We start from the raw sequence: 23,326 nt of genomic DNA, 5'->3' as shown, positions 1-23,326 counted from the left end.
AGCCGATCGCTTGTCTGATTAGCAAGATATTTATGATTGGAATTCAAAATTTCAAAAATAATTTTCCCCAACGGTTTTTATGACACTACAGTCTATTGGGGAAAATGAGTATGGTAAAACCAGTCACTCAAGATTTTTACTTTTTTTGAGGCACTTCATGATCATTTTGAAGAGTGATTTTTAAGGGCTTCAATTTTTGCACCATATCACAGACACTGATAACACATAGGACCATGCAAAACAGATTTGTAAAACTGGAAACATTGTTAAACAATGCCTTTAAAGGCATCGTTTAACAATGTTAAATCTGAGATGCACAGCCATACGTGCTTCACTTAAGCCTGTAATGGCTACCTGTATATTATTCAGAGAACATTGAATGTTTCTTTGTGCCTGGCAAAAGTATAGCATAAATGCTATGTCTACTGGTGACATCCATGTGGAAAATTCCTCATTGAAATGTACACATGGATGTAGATTTTATTGATTGGTATGCTGTTATCCTTGGGCTCTATTTTGAGGTATGGGAAAAGCCATTTGCCATTAAAAAGCTCTTTCTCAAGCTTGTAGCATTAGTGCATGGATTCTGATTTTACTGCAAATTGTTTAAATTTGTTCACTGCATGCAATTTGAAATGTCTGTGTGATGAGTAATTGAAAATAAATCTCTTTTCTACCCTTTCTGTGTCTCTGTCTCTCTCTGTCTCTCTGCCTCTCTCTCTCTCTCTCTCTCTCTCTCTTTCTCTCTTTCCCTCCCTCCCTTCTCTCCATCCTTCTCTCCCTCCCACTCATTTTTCTTTCTGCCTCTCCTTTTCTTTTCTCTCTTTCCTTGTCTCCATGTTTCATTCTTTCTCTTATTCTCTATCTCTCTCCCTCTTTTTAATTTTTTTTTTCTGTCTCTTCATGACTGTCTCCTTTTACTCTTTTGCTTTTCCTTTCTTCCCCCTTCTCTCTCTCTCTCTCTCTCTCTCTCTAATCCATCCCTCTCTTTCTTTCCTCTCTATTTCCCACTCCATCCCTAGGTCAAGATGGATGAGTTAGAGGAACACAAGATAGCGACATGGAGAGGTGAGAAAAAGATAGCAACAACAACAAACTTGCATCAATTCATATATTTTCAAAAGAACTGCATATTTTTCTATAGTGCCTTCCATTCAACTTGGTTTATATAAGCAGGAAATATAATAAGACTGAATTTTAGAAACTGTTGGAAGGGAAAGGGGGAAGTGAGTTTAATTTAAAAGTCAGTTGATCAAGCAAGGAACAATGTATGACCCCACCCCCCCCCCCTTCATTATTGAATAGATAGATGTGATAAAGAGGTTTGTAGAAAGCAAGATATGAGAGAACCTTGATGTACATTTAACATTTAAAGAAATAAAACCATAATACACAGATAAGCACAGTTAATCATAATATCTTCTGTCATCCTCTTCTTGTACAACTGCTTAATGTTTTAACAATTATTTGTCTTTTTATTTTTACAGAGGTGTTAAAAGAGAAAGCCAGACCGCTTGTGTGGATCAATCCAGATCAAAGGTTTGTTTACATCTCATTCATTGAATTCATCTTGGAGAGAATTTTTATGGGAACTTGCAGAAATATCATTGAAATCTGAGAATGATTACCTACTTGAGTCTGACTGTCTACTTGAAAAGGGCTATAAACAATGTCTCATGTAGTTTATCATTAACCGCAATGTGTCAATCTCACATGTTTTTGTGTCAAATCTAAGCCAATGAGAGTAGGAATGTAACTTTGGACTTATACAAGCACCAATTTACATACCAGGGGAGTGATTCACAAAGATTAAGATCGACTTTAAGTTGGACTTAACTATGGCAGGCCGTTCATGCCACTGTTTACTCTCACCATTTACTGGCATTGGTCTCTTAAGGGACTTACAAATCGTGGGCACAAATCTACAGAATTTAAATTGATTATTGAAGGAAAAGATATTGTTCAAAGATCATAATGGTGAGAGCGAACAGTTCACAATATCTCTATTGTATCATTCAAAAGAATTTTCCTCCTTTGTTTCCCTTTAGTTTGTTTGAAGCTGTTAAGATGCTCATCCAACAGAAGATACATAGGTTACCAGTCATAGACAACGCTACCGGCAACGTTATCTACATCCTCACTCACAAGCGTATACTCAAGTTCCTTGCTCTACTGGTAAGCTATGCTTTGAAACTATCAATCCTTTAAAACAAAGTTGAGTTCTGGTCATGTGATTGCATTGTGTTAGAAAGTGTGATTGGAAAATGTTGATAGTGGAGCATGTGTAGTGTAAGGGACCATGACTTGATACTTGACTGGAAAATCATATTTGCAGTACATGCTTAAAGATGAAGTTGAGTTCTGGTCATGCGATTGCATTGTAGAAGAAACGGTGTGGAATCGACCAGAAAAGGTTGATCATCTAGCATATAAGAATTTGTGTGTATTGCAAGGTACTGGAATCATCAAAATGATAAGAAATTGGCCAAGTCTTGGTAAAGTTACAAGCACTGTACACAGAAAGATGTATATGGGACTACACGAACGCGTGGCGTAAAAAACCTACCCCCGAGTTTTACGATGTACATGACATATTTAGAATATGAAGGCATTTGAAGGCATTTGAAGAGCCATACTTTTCAGGGAACATGTCTTATCTGATGTTCTTCCACACTTGCATAATAAGAGTGATAACGCTCACAAATTATTTTTCACCTCTTCCCAGAACTTAACCTTCTCTTTAACTTTGTGACATATTTTCAGGGGTTATCTTCTTTTTTTTTTAATGACGTAAATTGTATTACGCTTCACATTTGTGTATCTTATATAGAGCTCTATGAATACATACAGTACCTTTGTTGCACACAGTTGCCATTATTTACACGTTTTAAAAAAAAGATGGCGGCTTGTTTGGGGCACGATTCACAGTGCCATATCTGAACGAGCCGTAAGTTTACTTAGCCTGCCATTTGAAATACATGTCTCTTTAAGTTTATGAACTCATTTACACCGTGTATTTCTCTTGATGCTTGATATCGATACCATTTTACTACTCTGTTTTTCTGTGATGTCTTTTCTTTGCAGCAAAAGACTGAAATAAAGAGTCCCTCCTTCCTGAAGAAGACCCTCAAAGAACTCAACATCGGGACGTACACCAACATTGCCACAGTGAGTCAAGATGGTTTTCATGTTTCATGAATGTCTACTTTGTAATACAGACATGTACTGTACATATACAGTCAAACCTGTCTATAGCAACCACCGAAGGGAAACACAAAAAGATGTCTTTGCAGACAGGTTCCTTCAGTACATGTTTCAATGAGAAACCATTTTTAAGGGAAACAAAAATTGTGGTCTTTGTAGACAGGTGGTTACTAAAGCAGGTTTGACTGTGATTACATATTGCCATCAAAGTAAGTCAAGTAAATGCACAAGGAGTATATTTTCTTTTAAATTTATGCAGAAATTTAAAGTAAAGCCGTTTACAAAATAAATGGTAATACCATAGTGCTATGGACTAACTTTCGATTTTGCTTAATAGGTCAGCCATTTTTTAAATTTTCATCAACCCATTTTATCTGTATATGTTTTATTTACTCTCAATGGAATCAACATATTTTGGGGAAGGACTCATGTTTTAAAGAATGTTTACTCAATTCTTTGAAAAAATCTGAATGGAGGAGGGCTGGAAGTTATAGAGCACAATACTCCACAAGGAAAGGCTGTTAAACTATTTACAATTTCTTACCATATTGAAAACTGTAACTTTCTATGTGCACATATAACAAATAATTGGGTGACACCTTTTCAACCATTTGGATACCGGCTATTAAACAAACACCCTATTTTCTATATCCTGCACCTTTACTTTTCCTTCTAATGAGCTGAGGGGATTTAAACAAATCTGAACTTGATGTTCTTGAGGTGTTGTCGAGGGGGTTCGATCCCGACACAGCACTAATGTCCTTTGGCAAGGCTTTAATCTTCATTTGCCACTCTCTACCCAGGACAGACCTTGTATGATGCCGAAAGCCTTTGTTTTTTTTCTGCCATATGGTAGAAATACTCCCCAGGGAGTGAAGATGGTGCACATTGTGCATGAATCGATTCGATGACCAGGGTAATAACATCTGTAACGCGCTTAGGAACATTATATGGTATTAAGCGCTATAAAAAAAAATCCAGATTATTATTATTATCATTGTTTTGAATGTGATCTTGTTTGTTTCAGGCTCGACCCGACACACCTCTGATAACAGCTCTCAACATGTTCATCAACAAGAGAGTATCGGCCTTACCCATCGTAGACGAGAACAACAAGATTGTGGACATCTATGCCAAGTTTGATGTCATCGTAAGTTACTTAAACCAATCAGTGTTTTTAAGAAGTATGATGATATGATGCTGTGGTATTGACCAGGGGCGCGATTTCTTTTCATGACCGGGAGGGAGGGGGGGGGGGGGGGGGGGGGGGGGGGGCGGAATGAAATGGGAGGGACGAGGGAGCATAGTGAACGAGAGGGGCGAAGCACTGATCTATTTCTAACTCTTAATCTTATATACATAGAGTGTCAACTGTGCTTGCATGATACCAACGGAAATACAGATTTTTCCTGCAATATTTACTTGTACATTTTGAAGGATATTATGCGAGGGGGGGGGACATGTCAAAGGTTAGGCTAGTCTAGGGAAGGAGGAGTGGTGAGTTACATTTATTTTAGGGTCGTGTATTTTTCACTCAAACTGAGTATCATTCATCATTCTAACCCCTCCAGAATCTTGCTGCTGAGAAGACCTATAACAACCTAGACATCACCATCCAGCAAGCGCTACAGTTCCGTCAGACATACTTTGAAGGTGTGAGTACGTGCAAGGCTTCAGAGACATTAGAAACCATCATGGAAAGGATCATCAAAGCTGGGGTGAGTTTATAGAAACTTCTTCTCCTCTCTCTCTCTCTCTTTCTTTCTCTCTCTCTCTCTCCAGAGGAATTAAAGTTGCTCAAGCGCGGGTATATAGAGGACAGCACATGGACGTATGCCAGGAGCGTAATACCTATTGGCTCGGTATTATGTAGTGATTGTCAAGTTGCCTACTTCACGAATGACGATATACCCACGCATGAACATCTTAAAGACAACAATGATATGAGTAGGAGCACAAAATCCAGAGAAACAAATGAGTGAAACCTTTAATTAATATAGGACAGAGTATGAGGAATATTTTTAAGTTGAGATGACTACAGTTACGCAGAAACATCCTTCGGACATGTAGTTGTACTATGTTATATTAGAACTGGGGGTGTTTCACAAAGTAAGATCGACTTTAAGTTGGACTTAACTATGGCAGGCCACTCATTCCACTGTTTGCTCTCACCATTTACTGTAATTGTTCTCTCAAGGGGCGTACAAATCATGGTCACAAATCTACAGAATTTACATTCTTTTATATTTCATTATTGAAGGGGGAAAATCAATCAATCTTAGTCTTTGTGAAACACCCCCCTGTACAAACACAAATGGAAAAGAGCTTTCTGTCAGGCTTTGCGAAACTATATATGATGATTCTCATCAATAGATGGAAAAATAGAAGGAGAGTCATCCACACAACTTTTCCCATTTTGTTCCCTTCGACCGTTGTGGTCATCTTGGGATCTGGAAATTCTCTAAAATGTCTCACAGAATTAAACCAAACTTTAATTTTGGTAGCTGATTAAGAAAGCTAAGAGAGATAGTAATATCATGTGATGTTACATGTGCAAAATTGAGCTGCGTTTTTCAATGTTGTTATTTCCTGCAGGTTCTCATTTTGTATTCAGATTTTTTCTGGTCCAAATAAGCAATTTAGAGGTTGATGAACCATTCGCAATTCCATAACATCTTTGTGAACTGAATTCTGGACCTGTTTGTACTATTTTTCCTCTTGGATGATATTTGAATCTGGTTTTTTATTCCACTTCTCTTCTGACAGGTCCATAGGTTAGTTGTGACTGACGATGAGAAGCATGTGATAGGCGTCATCTCACTTTCAGACATCCTTAATAGTTTAGTGCTCAAACCAGCAGGTAAGATTCCCATGGATACGATGATGATGGGGATGGGGATGGGGATGGGGATGGGGATGGGGATGGGGATGGGGATGGGGATGGGGATGGGGATGGGGATGGGGATGGGGATGGGGATGGGGGTGGGGGTGGGGGTGGGGGTGGGGGTGGGGGTGGGGGTGGGGGTGGGGGTGGGGGTGGGGGTGGGATGGGGATGGGGATGGGGATAGGGGTGGGATGGGGTGGGGGTGGGGTGGGGGTGGGGGTGATTATGGTGGCAATAATGATAGGGTGGTGGTGCTGGTTGTGGTCTCTTTTCATTTGACGCAATTTAACATTAAAGGGAAAGTCCACCCCCAAAATAAGTTTGTTTCGATAGAGGCAGAATAATAAGAAAATCAGGTGAGTGAAAGTTTGAGCAAATTCTGAATGAAAATAAGAAAGTTATGAATTATTGAAGTTGTGATCAATCAAATACAAATTGGCAACTCTGTGACTTATTATACGAGCTCTCCTTCATTTGCTTTGTGCATAATATTCCATAAAATCATGTTTTCTTCGTTATTGATGACGGAATATATATTTGTTCCTTGCAGGGGGAGTATAGAAACATATTTGCAATTATTATATTTAGGGTGCATGTATGGTTGAAATTTTTCTTGAGGGAAAATGAAAATTTTAGATTTTTTTAGTACTGAGCAAATGGAAGTTGAGCTCGCATGATACGTCATAGAGTTGCCAATTTGTGTTTGATTGATCACAACTTCAAAAATCCTAACTTCCTTATTTTTAATCGGAATTTGCTCAAAATTTCACTGACTTGTTTCTCTCATTTTTCTACTCCTATTAAAACTAACTTAATTTCAGGGTGGACTTCCCCTTTAAACATAAGTGTACATACAAATCAATTTGTGTTTTTACAACAGGGGTCATTTATCCCCTGGATCCTTCTCTAAACCACTGGCTTTCAAATTGTTAGGTTTGTTTGTGAAGTCTTTTAATCATCAACCAATAATTATATTTTCTCTCTTTGCTTTTTCTTTCTCTCATCCAGGTGTACCTAGTAGAAAGAGCAGCTCATCATCGTCAACACAAGGGTCGCCGCGGGTATAGCAGGGTCACCAGCAGAGGGCAGTATTTCCTACAAGTACTAGCAGTTGGGTATCAGTTCTTATGTTCCTCAGAGATCGTACAAGGAGGGCTACGTGGTTTAGAAGAACCATCATGAGCACAATAACATACGGTTGCTTGATGTATCGGGTTCCAGGCCATGGATTGCCTGCTAGTGCATCCTGCTGTATTGGAGATCATGCAAAGTCATCTCATCGCCAAAGATATTCCCTGACTTATTTTCTCTGTCATTTTTTTCATTGTCACCAATGTCTTCATGATGTTATAAAAATATTATATTTTTATTTTATTTGAGAATTATAGTAGAATCACCACAGGCACACAGGGATCATAAATAGAAATAATTTTCTTTGTGGTATACAGTCAATAGAGTTCTACAGAGCTTACACGTTTGCAAAGAGTTACATGTACATGTATTATAATTGCACTTTTCAAAGTAAACCTTTTGGCAACATTTATATCTTTTTGAGACATGAGTCGAATTAAAAGATGCACGAGTGTTTGGGAATTCCAAGCTCGTAGCAGAGTTAAACACAAAGAAATTGCTTTATTTGTGATATTCCACCTTGTGTTAGCTTTGGTCAGGCATGTCATTTGAGCAGCTCGCTAGAAAAGCTGAAGACAGGAAGATATGGAGAACCTGTGTCTCAAGGTCCATTTCATTGTAGCCTTAACGGCCTCCAACCAAGCTATGGGACATAGATACCTGTAGCTAGATTTGGTTAGTTAATTTTGGTTGCTGGGCTAAAATGTTTAAAGAGTTCACAAATCACTCATTAACCAATTGAGTACTAGATTATCTAATTCACATAGGCTTAACACAGGGACGACCCGGTTCCAGTAAGCAAAGGGTTAAAATCTTCCAGGATGAATCTGGAGTTTGGATGATTCAGTAAGATCAGGTGGAAGGGAATGACGGAAGTTGGAAGGACGGACGGACGGACGGACGGACATTTCAAATGTTGTCTCTCTAGGTCTTTTCTTATATGATGCTGTAAACATATGGATTGTAGGAATCAAAATGGGAAAAGTTGGTGGCCAGTATACCACTTGTATCTACTACAACTCGCTTTACTTACCTATCTGTTATCATAGTTGCCAATCTCCGATTAGAATTGCCCCAATACCTGAGATTAAGAAAGTTCTTTGAACCTTCAAAGAACTTTTTCAGCTACGGGGCGCAATTCTAATTGGCTTTAGAATGGCAATTATGAAGTAGATAGGTAAGTAAAGCCGACTCATAGATAAAATGTTAGGTCACAAACATACAGATATGCTTTAGAAAAGAGTTCTGTGACACATCCAACATTATTCACCTATGTGACAGTTTGGGTGTCTAAGTCAAGACGTATACTGGCGGACTGAAGCTAGCTGCCATTTTAAAAAACTTTAGTCTGCTTCAGTCTGTCAGCACAAATCTAAGGAAGTTATGTGGACTTACGATACAAAAATTGTCACACAGGTCGTTAAATTGTAATGTGTCTTGGAATTCTTATCTAAATTATTTAAACCATCTTTTCTAAATTATTCAAACCATCCTGATCAAATTGTTAGTCACTTGTATAAGGTTCTGTAACACTGCTATTCTTTCTCCTGTCTTGACAATGTAAGTGTCCTTTCTGCATGTGTTACACGGAATCGAGAGTTAATACTTTGATAATTTTTTATCAAGCTTTTGATTATTTATTTTGATTACATTGTGATTTTCTACTGAAATATTGGAACATGAATTTATGTTTGCTTTTGCATGATATTCTTTTCCCTGAGAAAAAAATGGAACATATCCCATTTTCCTTGGAAATTTGAAGATCAAGCTCACATATTTTTCAAAGTGATGCTCACATAGTAGGATATGCAGAGTAAAGAGAAACACATGGCAAGGAATGGTTGTATACTTTAATAACTTCATGCATAGGGACTTGCTGGTAGAATTTATGAAACTGTACATGTAACTATATCATTATAGAAGGAATATCTAAGTACTGAGAATGTTCCTTTGAACTTTGTAGCATTGAAAATCTTTACAAAGGAAAGTCCTTTATTTTAAGCTATCATCCCTATATGATATTGTTAGAAGTATATTTTTGAACCCCAATCGAGTTCAAGATTGTACAACAACTTGGAAAGGGCTTCATGGTGTCAATATATTCAGGACTTCCAGATTTGTTCAAGTTATTAAAACAAATATTTCCCCAACCACCATCATTAAAAATTGTATACCCAGTTACCTGTACTTTATGAACAAATGTTTGTTCAATTTGTTTTTTCTTGACTTACTTTTTATTTCTTGTGGTTTTAACAAACTTGGGAACCTATGTGAAGACAAGTATGTTTTCTTTGCAATAATTTTTATTTTAACTCATATTTTGTGAATGGACTATGATTGCATGTATACTTCATTTTTTTTTCTTTTGGTGATTTTTTGTTTGTTGCCAAAAACCTGTATAAATGTAAATAGAAAGCAAAATGAAATAATTTGTAGCAAATTGTTTTTGAAATATTTAATATTGATATCACTAATGATCACTTTGATTTGTTGCTTGTTATCTCGTGGATATGATTCAAGTGTGTTGTCATTGTTAACAAATGAACATCACAACAAAAGTTCAAGTTTCTAGGAAGTTTGTTTCTTTTCCCCCTGTCTAATTAGATAATTTGTATACCTTTTCCTGTGTCTGAATCAAGAATTATCTGATTCAAAAATTGTCTGATTCAAGAATAGTCAACAATTATTTTGGTAAGTGAGACCCAAAATACTTGCTTCTACACAATCTGTTAGGTTACAGAAGCCTACACACTCGAGGGTCCCATTTTATGAAACATGTACCAGCTACAAATAACATTGAGACACAAGCAACTGAAATCAGTTTATTAGATTGACTGTGAGTAAAAAATTTAAATCCAGATATAGACAAATGTAGACAAAGTAAGGTCTAGACTACAGGAATTGAACCATGAGGTCTTTGATTTCGAGATATAACAAATCACAGACAATAAGGTTGTCATACACAATATTGATTCAGCTATAATGCATCATTTCTAATTTATACCTTGCATATAGTCAACCAATGTTCATTTGTGGAATAGGCATTCTTACAGCTTTAGACCTGGGCCCCATTTCACAAACCTTCTCATCAGTGACAAATCATTTTTTTTTTTTTATAAGCTAGCGAAATCCTTGCTTCTGATTGGTTATCAGCAGATTTGTCACTGATTTTTGTTATTTGTCCTTGAAAAACAGGCTTTGTGAAACAGGTCCCTGTTGTTGACCATAGTAACCTAACACATTTCAGTCCTTAACATTCACTTTGATCGGTCTTAAATTATCTGCTATGTATACTTCTTTCTTTGTTTTTCCCCCTCATATCAAAAGGCTAAGAGACAAATTATTGAAAATCGACCAGAGGTGTGTTTGCACTTTTCTGCTGACCACTCAAAATAATTTTTAGTTTCTTGTTTTATCAAAAAATATTTGGTATTTTATTGACAGTCCGACTTTGAGCCAAGGGAAGGGGGGGGGGGTATTTTCATTATTATTGTGGAGTTTGTATGTGTGTGCATATCAACATCCCACCATTGTATGTTACACACTTTCTTTAAAATCAGGGCCTTGTTACATGAAACTTACCACTGAAGGTAACTTTGCCATCAATATTAACTCATGATAATATCACTCACCAGCCAATCAAATCAGATTGTAAGTTTTATGCAACGGGCCACGGATGTAGAGAATTGATAAGTTTAATTACGGATGTTGAATAGTTACAAATCAATTCAATGTTTCATACTTCCAAAGGACAGGGGCAGACTGGGACTAGAATTTGTGTGGGTAACTTTGATGGCCAAATCTTCTTCATGATATTAATATCAGTTGACCTTTAGACCACAAATCGACCAATCTCAATATGAATTATTGAGCGGCTTCAGGGGGGGGGGGGGGGGGGAACTCCCCAAACTTCTATGGCCAGTCTCACCCCGTCAAATGGTATAGAGATCATTCATAATTGGATGTGCACTGTATATGCACTGTATGATAGAAATAGTGTATATCATACTGTTTTAATGTCACAACTGGTCTTCTTGAAGTCCAATGGTATTGTTTTAGCGACAAAATAATTAAACTTTGCAGAGCAAACGATACATTTTTCTTTGTACCTGCTCTATAAGGTGCTATACCAAAGTCTTTGTATAATTGAACTGGATTATTTTGGCAATTGGGTTGATAGTTGGTCGATTATTCTAAATATCACTGAAGATGATATCTTGGAAAATTTGATTGCAGATCTATGGTTTTATCAATCTCTTTCTTAGTCCATGGATATTTAAACAATGTTGGTTAACCTTGTGACTCAATTAATGTTATTAAAGTACACATGCTTCTTTGTAATTCTAAAATCATGTTTTTTGTTGTTCAACATGGTTACCCCCTTTGTTTGTATTGCTGTTACCCCTAACAGAGAGGTGGTATCGTTCTTAGCAGTGTACTTTTAAAAGTGTTTATTATTGAAATATGAAATAAAATATTGAATTTATCATACATGACAAATGCTTAACATGAGGTGTCTTGAGTTCACACCTTGAGAAGTTATATAAAGTTTCATTGTAATTTAGATTGAAAAGACAGTTACTGGAATATCAGTAAACATTTCTTAAATTGTTGATGTCGGGTGATGATCATGAAGTTGACTACGAGGAGGGTGATGATGGCAATGAAGATGAAGATGAAGTTAATTATGGGGAGGGTGATGATGGCGATGATGATGAAGTTGATGAAGTTGAGTATGGGGAGGGTCATCATGATGATGATGAAGATGATGATGATGGTGATGATGATGAAGATGATGATGAAGTTGATTATGGGGAGGGTGATGATGGTGATGATGATTATGAAGATGATGATGAAGTTGATTATGGGGAGGGTGATGATGGTGATGATGATGAAGATGATGATGAAGTTGATTATGGGGAGGGTGATGATGGTGATGATGATGAAGATGATGATTTATGAAGTTGACTACGGGGAAGGTGATAATAGCGATGATGAAGATGATGATGAAGTTAATTATGGGGAGGGTGATGATGGCGATGATGATGAAGATGATGATTTATGAAGTTGACTACGGGGAGGGTGATAATAGCGATGATGAAGATGATGATGAAGTTAATTATGGGGAGGGTGATGATGATGATGATGAAGTTAATTATGGGGAGGGTGATGATGATGATGATGAAGTTAATTATGGGGAGGGTGATGATGATGATGATGAAGTTGTTTATGGGGAGGGTGATGATGGCGATGAAGATGATGATGAAGTTGAGTATGGGGAGGATGATGATGGCGATGATGATGAAGATGATGATGAAGTTAAGTATGGGGAGGGTGATGATGAAGTATTATGGAGATGGTGATGATGATGATGATGTAGGTGATGATGATATTAATGGTGGTGGTGGCCGTGTCATAATAAGAGTATCATCGAACTGCTTCATCTCGTCTTTTCAACAAAACTGTTTTCTTTATTACAATATATGACGATGTAGAAAAACTTATCACAAATACACTATTTACTGACATTTTCAATACCCGTTTTTCCTTTCTCCCTCTCTCTCTCTCTCTTTTCTCTCTCTCTCTCTCTCTCTCTCTCTCTCTCTCTCTCTCTCTCTCTCTCTCTTGCTCTCCTTCCCTGTCGCTCACATATTTTGGAGGTCCTTTTCTTCTCCTTTTCTCTCTCTCTTTCTCTCTCTTACTTTCCATTTCGTATCCTTTCTACACATTCTCACATGTCTTCCTTTTTTCTTCCATGCTGTCTCCTCTGTCTCTGTCCGGAATATATAATTATATTTGAAATACCTCCTTACTCCCCCCCCCCCCCCCCCCCCCCCCAAGTCCAGAGTCTATAATATTCCCTACACTTGCTTCAAGCCGCCGATGATGGCGTTATCAACGAACTCGAACGCACAGCCTAGATTCTTTCGCCCGGCGTAGAAATTCGGCGATCACGTCATCTTTAGCGTCTTGAAGCAAGGGAATATTACTCTTTCACCTCTGATAAATGCCCCTATTAAAACCTAATAGGTGTCAATTTCATTTCTTGTGAGGGCCCAGTTTCATGTACGAGAAGTACCACTTACCACCTTTGATAATAGTGCCTCCTTCACCTTTGAATTTTGCCCCTCTTCAAATTTGAGAAGTGTCCCTTTTCCTTTGAAATAAGTGCCCCTTCTAATTACGTGCCTCTTTTCACCTCTGATAAGCGCCCCTTTTACTTTGACACATATCTCCTTTTCCTTTCCAATAATTGCCCCTTTTTTCCTTCTGGTAAGTACCCCTTTTCCTTTTTAATTCCTTTCCCTTCTCATAAATACCTCTTTTTACCTCTGACAAATGCTACTATTAAAATCTGAATAATTTTCGATTGACAAGTGCCCCTTGCTCTTTGTAATAAATGTCCCTTTTTTCCAGTCTTTTCATCTCTCGTAAGTGCCCACTTTCATGTACGACAAGTACCCCCTACCATTTTTTCCTTTTTACTTTGACACGTGCCCCTTTTCTTTTTTAATACGTGTCATTTTCCCTTGATGTTATTATCTTTTCATTTGTTCATTTATTTCCATCTTCATATAAAAACAATAGATCATTACAATATTATACATTAATCATACATTTTAACGGCTCGGTGTAAAAATGTCAGTGGAAAAAATGTCAGAGGTAAAAATGTCAGAGGTAAAAATGTCAGAGGTAAAAATGTCAGAGGTAAAAATGTCAGAGGTAAAAATGTCAGAGGAAAAAATGTCAGAGGTAAAAATGTCAGAGGTAAAAATGTCAGAGGTAAAAATGTCAGAGGAAAAAATTGTCAGAGGTAAAAATGTCAGAGGAAAAAATGTCAGAGGTAAAAATTTCAGAGTTTAAAATAAAAACAAAAGCATGTGACAAGTTTGTTATGTTTACACCCGGGTTATATTTCAGGCTTATCGAAAAAGAACAGCGAGGAATATTCTGCAGTCGTTATTTCACCGCTGTCTTATTGTATTGTATTAGTTAAGTCTTATTTTGAGCGTATACCAAGGTTGTACTTGTAGAGGAATCATGTACTTTGAAGAATGCTATCAGTTGTCTGATGACCGCTTGCAAGGAGTGAAACTCGGAGTACACCATCCATGTCCCATTAGTCTGCCTTATTCAATATTTATATACCGGTATATTATGTTTTTGTATAAGCAAATGGTACTGGTACACTGAGCAAACTTCTGGGGAAAAAGATCTCTAAAATCGATAAGTTTGGCCATGTTTTATAGACTGAGTTGTCGCTCCATGGTGTAATCATTAAAAAAAAAAAAAAAAAAACAAGGTTATTTAATAAAAGGATCATGCGCAAATAATCATTGTGATTCAAATTGATGCAAGGATTCTTTTGAATAAGCAATGCTTTTCACCAGAATCTTCTTTGTAAAAACGACTTTTACAAATCTCAGCCATGCAAATCTGCCACTGTGTTGTTAGATCACTTTGAGATTAGGAGAAGTGTATTCTGTAATGAGTATTTTACATTGAATGGAACGTCTCAACTCAGTAAGCATGGCTGAGATTTGTTAAAGTTGTTTTTACAAAGAAGATTCGGGTGAATAGCAATGCTTATTCAAACAAATATTCGCATCAATTTGAATCACAATCATTATTTGTCGCTTAATCCCTTTTAATGACCTTGTTTTCTTTCTCGTTTGCAAGGGGAGAAGAAGATATGTCACGTTAAAGACATCATAAAGATCAGTGTTGTATGCGTATATATTATATACACAGGCCAGTAACAGCTATGTAGCTTGTAAATTTGTAAGAGGGAAAATGCTGATTGAAATGATAATGATGAAATAGCAAATAATTGAGGAGTATCATAGGTACCAATTCAATGGATATTGGTATAACAGAGAGCCCCCGTCAGTACTAAAAGAGCCCCCGTGAGAAGGCTCACGGGGGCTCTTTTTTTTGGGGGGGGGGAAGAGCCCCCGTGGACAAAAAAATTAATTTGAGCTCTGGTTGTAGAGGAATCATGTACTTTGAAGAATGCTATCAGTTGTCTGATGACCGCTTGCAAAGCGTGAAACTCGGAGTACACCATTCATGTCCCATTAGTCTGCCTTATTCAATATTTATATACCGGTATATTATGTTTTTGTATAAGCAAATGGTACTGGTACACTGAGCAAACTTCTGGGGAAAAAGATTTCTAAAATCGATAAGTTTGGCCATGTTTTATAGGCTGAGTTGTCGCTCCATGATGTAATCATTAAAAAAAAAAAAAAAAACAAGGTTATTTAATAAAAGGATCATGCGACAAATAATCATTGTGATTCAAATTGATGCAAGGATTTTTTTGAATAAGCAATGCTTTTCACCAGAATCTTCTTTGTAAAAACGACTTTTACAAATCTCAGCAATGCAAATCTGCCACTGTGTTGTAAGATCACTTTCAGATTAAGTGTATTCTGTAATGAGTATTTTACATTGAATGGAACGTCTCAACTCAGTAAGCATGGCTGAAATTTGTAAAAGTTGTTTTTACAAAGAAAATGCTGATTGAAATGATAATGATGAAATAGCATATAATTGAGGAGTATCATAGGTACCAATTCAATGGATATTTGTATAACAGAGAGCCCCCGTCAGTACTAAAAGAGCCCCCGTGAGAAGGCTCACGGGGGCTCTTTTTTTTGGGGGGGGGGGAAGAGCCCCCGTGGACAAAAAATTAATTTGAGCCCTGGTTGTAGAGGAATCATGTACTTTGAAGAATGCTATCAGTTGTCTGATGACCGCTTGCAAGGCGTGAAACTCGGAGTACACCATCCATGTCCCATTAGTCTGCCTTATTCAATATTTATATACCGGTATATTATGTTTTTGTATAAGCAAATGGTACTGGTACACTGAGCAAACTTCTGGGGAAAAAGATTTCTAAAATCGATAAGTTTGGCCATGTTTTATAGGCTGAGTTGTCGCTCCATGGTGTAATCATTAAATAAAAAGAAAAGTCAGTACAGCCCCCAAAATAGGATCAGATATCTATGAACCTTCCCCCTCCTACTTCTCCTTCGTATTTGAAGATTGTTGGACATTTTAACTGCGTGGCAATGTCTACTATTATATGTAATTTCCAATAAATGCATATTTCCGACAATTCCACTTTCTTGAGGGCTTGGTATTTTGATACTCTGAAACAAGCAGAAAGCCATGTTATCAATGCTAACCGCACCATCACATTCCCGAAGTGCGCGCGTTGCAATAAAATATAGTCGATTACTATTGCGGTATAAAATAGTCTGGGAGAAAATCAATAAGCAGCTTTGTTACTCCGATACAAAGCAGAAAGCCGCCCATGTTACATCAATTAAAGAGAAGGTTGAGTTCTGGGGAAAGGTAAAACAAAAATTATTTGTGAGCGTTCAATGCAAGTGTAATAGAACATCAAAGAAAAAAGTTATTCCCTGAAAATCTATTTCAAATGACTTCATATCCCAGATATAACAAGTAACATCTTTGTATGCCTGCCCGATTTGTATGCCATATGTTTGTGTAGTCCCATATCAATATCTTTCTGTTTACAGTGCTTGTTACTTTACCAAGACTGGGCCAAATTTTTTATCATTTTGATGACTCCAAAACCTTGCACTACACACCAATACTTACATGTTTATGCTAGATGATTAACCTTCTCTGATTGCTTCCCAAAAAAAAAAAAATTCAAAATCTATTTTCCACATTATATTATCTTCAGGACATGTACGATATACAACACATCCATTTAGAAAGGAATATAATAGACTAGCCCATGCAGTAGCTGTACGTCTTGACATTCTGAGTGATAAAAGTGCTGAGATATTATGACGGCACTCATTTGTTTTGCTTGTACCTCTGACATTTTTACCTCTGACATTTTTACCTCTGACATTTTTACCTCTGACATTTTTTCCTCTGACATTTTTTCCTCTGACATTTTTACCTCTGACATTTTTTCCTCTGACATTTTTACCTCTGACATTTTTACCTCTGACATTTTTACCTCTGACATTTTTACCTCTGACATTTTTACCTCTGACATTTTTTCCTCTGACATTTTTTCCTCTGACATTTTTACCTGGCACCCATTAATCATACATTTTAACAGTATCAAAGACACCAAATTTACCAGTCGAAAATGAGAAAAGGGGAACTAAAATAAGGCCAAAAGGCTTTGTAAAATAAATTTCCTATAAGTATAAAATTATTATTTGTTTTTTTCAACTTATTTTGTGACTAAAACACATGTAAACAAATTAAAAACAAACAGTGGACAAAACAATTAAAAAACAGCCAGAGGAACACAAAGGGTAATATATTTTGGTAATGAATTCCAAATCACCGGGAGATTGCACCGAGGAGATTTTTCATCATACATAACAAATAATTTTCCAACGATGAAAATTGGTACAATTTCTTGTGTTATAATTATGAGTACTAAGATTCGTAGGGAGCATGTTCGAGATTTTATAAGGAAGAAGATTACGAAAATAAAGGAACCCTAGCACTGCTGTATGAAACTGGTATAAATCAAATACATTCAAAGTTTTGAGTTTGACAAAAAGAGGAGCGGAATGAGCAAGATAATGGCTACTGGTACAAATACGCAGTATTTTTTTCTGTAATTTAAATAACATTTTCAGTTTCAGTTTGCCACAGTTACCCTAGACACTGACACAATATGATACACGTGGTAATACAAGTGCATTATATAATGAGAAGAGAGCATGATCTGAAAGATACACTGTCGCTCATATAGTTGGAATATTTCTTTTTTTACCCCAATTTATGGAATTATTTTGGAAATGATTTATTCCTAATAGATCTAGATATTTGTATACATTCTTAGGTTTTATTGAATAATAATTTGCCAGTGTTTGTTTTACGTGACTGCTAAAGCATGTGTATGATAATATGCTTATCAACTAGGAGACCTACGCCCTTAAGTCATAAATGACAGTAATGAGGATTAATGCCCCCGCAAAAGGGCACTAATATAGCATATCGACACGGTTTTGATCCCGGGGCCTCACAGTTACGAGGCCATTGCTTTGTCACTGAACCATGACTGTACGCAGCGGGGGCTAGGGTAGGGGGGGGGGGGCAGTTCCCACAAATAAAAAAAAAATAAACAATAAAATGCAACAAATTTTCAATAATTCATTGCATTTTACCCCGGTCCCCAATATGAAAAAAAAAAATCCTCTGTGTGCTCTTGCCTTGAGCCATAATGCATGGCCGTACAGAGGATTTGTTTATGTTGGGGACCGGGGGGAAATTCAATGAATTATTGAAAATTTAATAAAACCGAATCGAGCCTTGTAAGATGGAAACAAAATCCCAGTGCAAGTTATGCGTATTGTCTGCATCAACGTATACATCACTAGCTAATCGGGGGGGGGGGGCAGGGGGCCCTCCTTTTTGGGGGCGACCTAACAAAATGGAAATGGTAAAAAGAGAGAACGATGGAAGAACAACATGAGAAGAGAAAGAGAGAATAATGTAAAAAGAGAAGAAGATAGAGGATGCAGGAAAAGGAGAGAGACAGAGAGAGGGAGAGAGAGAGAGAGAGAAAAAAACAGGAAGACCATGAAATTCCCTGCTTACAGATTACATTTCCGATGAGTTGGCTCGACATGTGCTTAAAAGTTTGCGGACGAAAGTACAACAATAAAATAGAAGTTGTATAAAATTTTCTTTAAGAGAGAAAGAGATTATTTCTGAAATTGAATGAAAGGGGCTAAGTGACTTTTGAGGAGGAAATTTACAATTTCTGTCGCTCGTGACGACTATTTGGAACTTACACCTTTTAAGAAAAATTCAAGAACCCCATCCGCTTTGATATACGTGTTTCTCAAGACAACCTTGTTGTATAAAATAGGAGAGAATGTCAGTTTCATGTAGTTAAAGCTTCTAACAACCACTCCCGTGGACTGGGGGAGGGCGGAGGGGCCTGGGAGCCCCCCTCACTCGAAATTTTCGGAGATTGCGCCGCAACCGCTTGGAATTTTAAATTTTCGTTTCATGAATTTTTTCCCTCAAGTATAAGCACATTTTGATACCGTTTTCGTCGAATACTGGATATACCTGTAAGGTGTTATATAACAATCAGTATGCACATGTCATCAAACAAGGTTATCGCTATAATTGCAGATATTCATGTACAAGCAGAAATGTGAATACAGGTTTAGATGTATTTCTTCATAAGTGGGAGATATGAATTGATATCAAATTCGATATGTTTCTCAAAGTAACGGGGAGCTCAAAATAGCCCAACGCAGTAAGGGTTAAAGACTACCGGCAAAGGTTTTGCCCCTGTACCTCATCCGTAAAGAAAGAAGTGGTTCCCAAGACATTCTTTAGTTGTATAAAATTGGAGAGAGTGTGAGTTTTATGTAGTTAAAGCTTCTGACAACCACTCCCGTGGGCCTTCTATTATTTACAAAATTTGTAAATGGTTGTAAGACAAGAAATATTTTCAGCTAAATTACGAAATCAACTACCATCATTTGATATAATTTTATCAGCTGTAAAACGTTATTATGAAATGGAAAAATATATATATCAAACAAATCTCAGAGAGAATAAATTGAAAAAGAAATGGTTTCACTTCAGAAAATGTTTTGAGGGTGTTGGAAATGTGCTAACATAAACATGATCATGTATTTTATGTTTGTTTTTGTTTTTTAATTATATATTTAAAGTAATAATTTTGTCATAAATGTTTGTTTTTATCTGCCACAAAAGTTTTCAGCCGTGATGATTATTATCTGAGTTAAGCCATTATGTATGGAAATTATTTATTTAATTATTTGTGTATGACATATGGATATACTGTATAATTATGATGGAACTTGTTTTGAAAATAAAGAACCCTGTGGAAGGGGGAAAAATAATTAAAAAAAAAAAAAAAACTTCGTTAGATGTCGCCAACATTCGTCAGAAAAGTTGGCGACATCCTTGTTATGCAGATGGTTTTTCTACCATTATTTTTTTTTTTTTTTTTTTAAATGATATTTTATTTCCTTCCTCACAATTTCACATAACAAGAAATTCACATAACAAGAAATTATCAAGATAAGCAATATAAAACAAGATCTTTGATACAAGACATTTCATAAGTTACATCAATCAATGAACATAGAGAAAAAAAAAGGAAAAAAAAAAGTCTTGCATGTAACAGTGAATAATCAAAATAACAGTAGAGGAAGGTTTAAAATTACATATTACCATCCTATCACAACACTCTCACACTCCCCCCCTCCCCTCTAGCCCACCCACACCACCTTTCACACACATACAAACACAAACACACACTGCATGCAACCTGTTCCCTCAACTCACACCACACAAACTCTTAAACCCCCCCCCCCTAGCCCACCCATCTCATCATACCCCCTTCACGCCGACACACACACTGCATGCAACCTGTTCCGGTTTGTCCACCTGTACACGAGAGAGAATTAATAATACTACTAATGATAATAATACCCACATCCATTAAAGTAAAAATGCATCGATTTGTTCCCATTTCTGTAAGTGCATCCCCAGTTTCCCCTTTTTGAAGGCTATTTTGTATTCCTCGTCTCTGTAATTTTTAAGCATATGTACTGTTTTCTGTACAGATGGCAAAGTTCCTTCTTTTCTAGAAATAAAAATGATATACTTTACTAAAAATATGATACAATTTATTACAAATATTCTCGCAGTATTGCCGGATATTCCCATAAAAATGGGTTTCCAATCATCAATGTCAATTTCGATTAAATGTAACTTTTGAATTACCTCCTGCCATAATCTTTTAACTTTAAGACAATCTAAAAATAAATGTTGGTATGTCTCTACTTCTAGTCTACAAAAGGAACAAAAATGGTCTGACTCAAAACCAAATTTAAAGAGCTCTCTTTTCGTATATACAGCCCCTTGTAATTGTTTGTATTGAAACTCTCTATGTTTATTACAAAGCATTGCACATTTCATCCTTGTGAATGTTTCTTTCAACTCCGTCGTTCCAAGATCAAATTGACAGTTGCCATCTGTAACATGTAATGTATACTCTTTTTGAAGGTCTTCAATGAAGTAATCATATAACCGCCTGGATTTTATATCACATAGTTTCTGTAAACGTCCAAATATCATCAATTCTATTTCAAAATTTTCAGTGTCCACTTCCATAAAATCACTTTGTATCCAATCGTTTCTAATTGCTGAAAAGATCTTTTGAATTCTAAGCAAGCTTTTAGTTTCAAAACCCAAATTTAAAAAATGTAAGATCGGTTTTAAATGACCTCTGACAATTATATCTGATGCTTGAAGTATACCTTTCTGAAATAGTTCGACATCAAAAAATGTTTTATTGCTGAGACAAATACACTTGTTGCTAAATATAATCGGATTATTCTTATTTTCTCCAAAGTGTCTGCATTTATCTAATTCTTGCCATGCCTTCAACATGTCTTTATAAAAAGATGGTATACCCTTCAAGTCCATTTTATTTATATCATAATTACAAAGAAATATAATTCGACCCCCCAGTGATCTGAAAAAGTGGTCAAAGGTTACTTTCCAACCTGAATACTTTTCTCCATAGAGCAACCGTTTGATCCACATTATTCTCTGAGTCTTGATAAATATCTTAAAATTCGTTACTCTGAGTCCCCCAGCGCAATAATCTTGATATAATATTTTCCGTTTTATTCTGTCTCTCCCTCCCCAAATAAAATTAAAAGAAATCTTTTCGATTTCTTCAAAAATGTTTTGTGGGACTGTCATAAGAGACGAAACATAATTTAGTTTTGAAAATACATATATCTTCAACAATTTAATTTTGCCAAACATCGTTAAATCTCGTTGCTTCCACCAACCGATTAGTCTTTTGATTTTGCTCAAAATTTCATTATGGCTCCGTTTAGTCTCATTTCACAACGCCCCCTATCGTCAGAGCATGGTCAGATTCAGCAGCCTAACATGTTAGCCTATGGACGTTTTTTTAAAAAATCGTTAAAAATTCATTTTTTGTTTAAACGAAAAGCACATCCACCCCGACGTACGTTATCACTAGCTCTTTCATTGGAGCCCTAATGTCTCATTGACTTTTTAAAGTTCACCCACCGTAATTTTTCAAAATAGGTTGCAAGCTCGTCATTGCCTATAATACACATGTGAAACAAGTCTAACTTTGGACTCAGTTTACCAAGCGATTTGAAGATTATAGGTCGAGCACACGAAACATAAAAAGCATGAATTATCATAGATCACTTCTGCCTATTTCATTATGTCCATTTCATCCAACCCCCCACCGTAATTTTTCCATTTAGTAAAAGCAAACATTTTGCCGAGTTTAGCAAAAACATGAATATTCATGAACGGTCAGACAATACAGCCTTTTAGTACGTAACGTATAGTGATTGGGAATGTGCGATGATCCGTGTAGGAGGTATAGGTAAGTGGTTTGTGCTGGCAATGTTCACGCGAGCGAAAATGAGACAATCGGAGCAATATGTCGGACCAGAAGTGCGTTTCAAACTCACTGATGTGGGCATCATCCCATTGAATGTTAGGTCCAGGATTTAGGTATTAAGGGTGTGTCCTGCTGCCCGAATACAAAATTCGCTGCCCGGCCTTTGTGTGCTCTTTAAAAAGAGCACACAATATGGGCAGTGCAATTTATCATGCAGATTGGATTCTGTGAAATACTATTATTCTTATCAGGTGAATGAAAAAGTTTGTATCGAGGCACTTGATTAACTTGGGGTGTCATTGAGAATGCCGTAGATTTGGCCACAATCCGTTCTGGATTTCAGTACCTCAGCGGTCACCCCGCTGTTACTATAGTAGCTTCTCGAGTTTGCACACGTACCGCAGATTCTCCGTCCGCGTTGAGCTGGCGAAAACTCCCCATGAACTCGAGACCTCGACCACCTCATAAAGGGAAGGCACGGGTGGGATGACGCAGAGGGGGTGCAACAGATTTCATGGACTGCCTACTTCCCTGATAATTATGAACCCTATTGAACATTGGACTCTGGCTATACTATATTCATTGTCGCCTACCTGCTGCATTACGTGCCTTCGATTTCTTGGATCATTCGTCTCTCGTCAAC

At 36.8% G+C, this 23,326-nt stretch overlaps 1 protein-coding gene across 5 annotated transcripts in view; it reads left to right on the top strand.

The window, feature by feature from the left end:
• LOC105446625 (5'-AMP-activated protein kinase subunit gamma-1-like) overlaps positions 1-11,716 on the top strand; it is a 57,461-nt gene extending 45,745 nt beyond the window's left edge. For all 5 annotated transcript variants that reach the window (XM_030980388.1, XM_030980395.1, XM_030980402.1 and 2 more), the window contains 8 exons: positions 1,023-1,068; positions 1,488-1,539; positions 2,049-2,175; positions 3,085-3,168; positions 4,232-4,354; positions 4,776-4,922; positions 5,971-6,064; positions 7,098-11,716. In XM_030980388.1, the coding sequence (XP_030836248.1) occupies positions 1,023-1,068; positions 1,488-1,539; positions 2,049-2,175; positions 3,085-3,168; positions 4,232-4,354; positions 4,776-4,922; positions 5,971-6,064; positions 7,098-7,156 (732 nt within the window). In that variant the 3' untranslated portion in view covers positions 7,157-11,716. The remainder of the gene's footprint in view (positions 1-1,022; positions 1,069-1,487; positions 1,540-2,048; positions 2,176-3,084; positions 3,169-4,231; positions 4,355-4,775; positions 4,923-5,970; positions 6,065-7,097) is intronic.
• Positions 11,717-23,326: the final 11,610 nt, after the last annotated feature.

This window comes from Strongylocentrotus purpuratus, unplaced genomic scaffold, assembly GCF_000002235.5.
Source record: "Strongylocentrotus purpuratus isolate Spur 01 unplaced genomic scaffold, Spur_5.0 spur5_contig_819, whole genome shotgun sequence".
In the NCBI taxonomy this organism is placed as follows: domain Eukaryota; kingdom Metazoa; phylum Echinodermata; class Echinoidea; order Camarodonta; family Strongylocentrotidae; genus Strongylocentrotus; species Strongylocentrotus purpuratus.
Note: the sequence above shows the minus strand (reverse complement) of the source record. Positions and strands in the feature narration are given on the sequence as shown.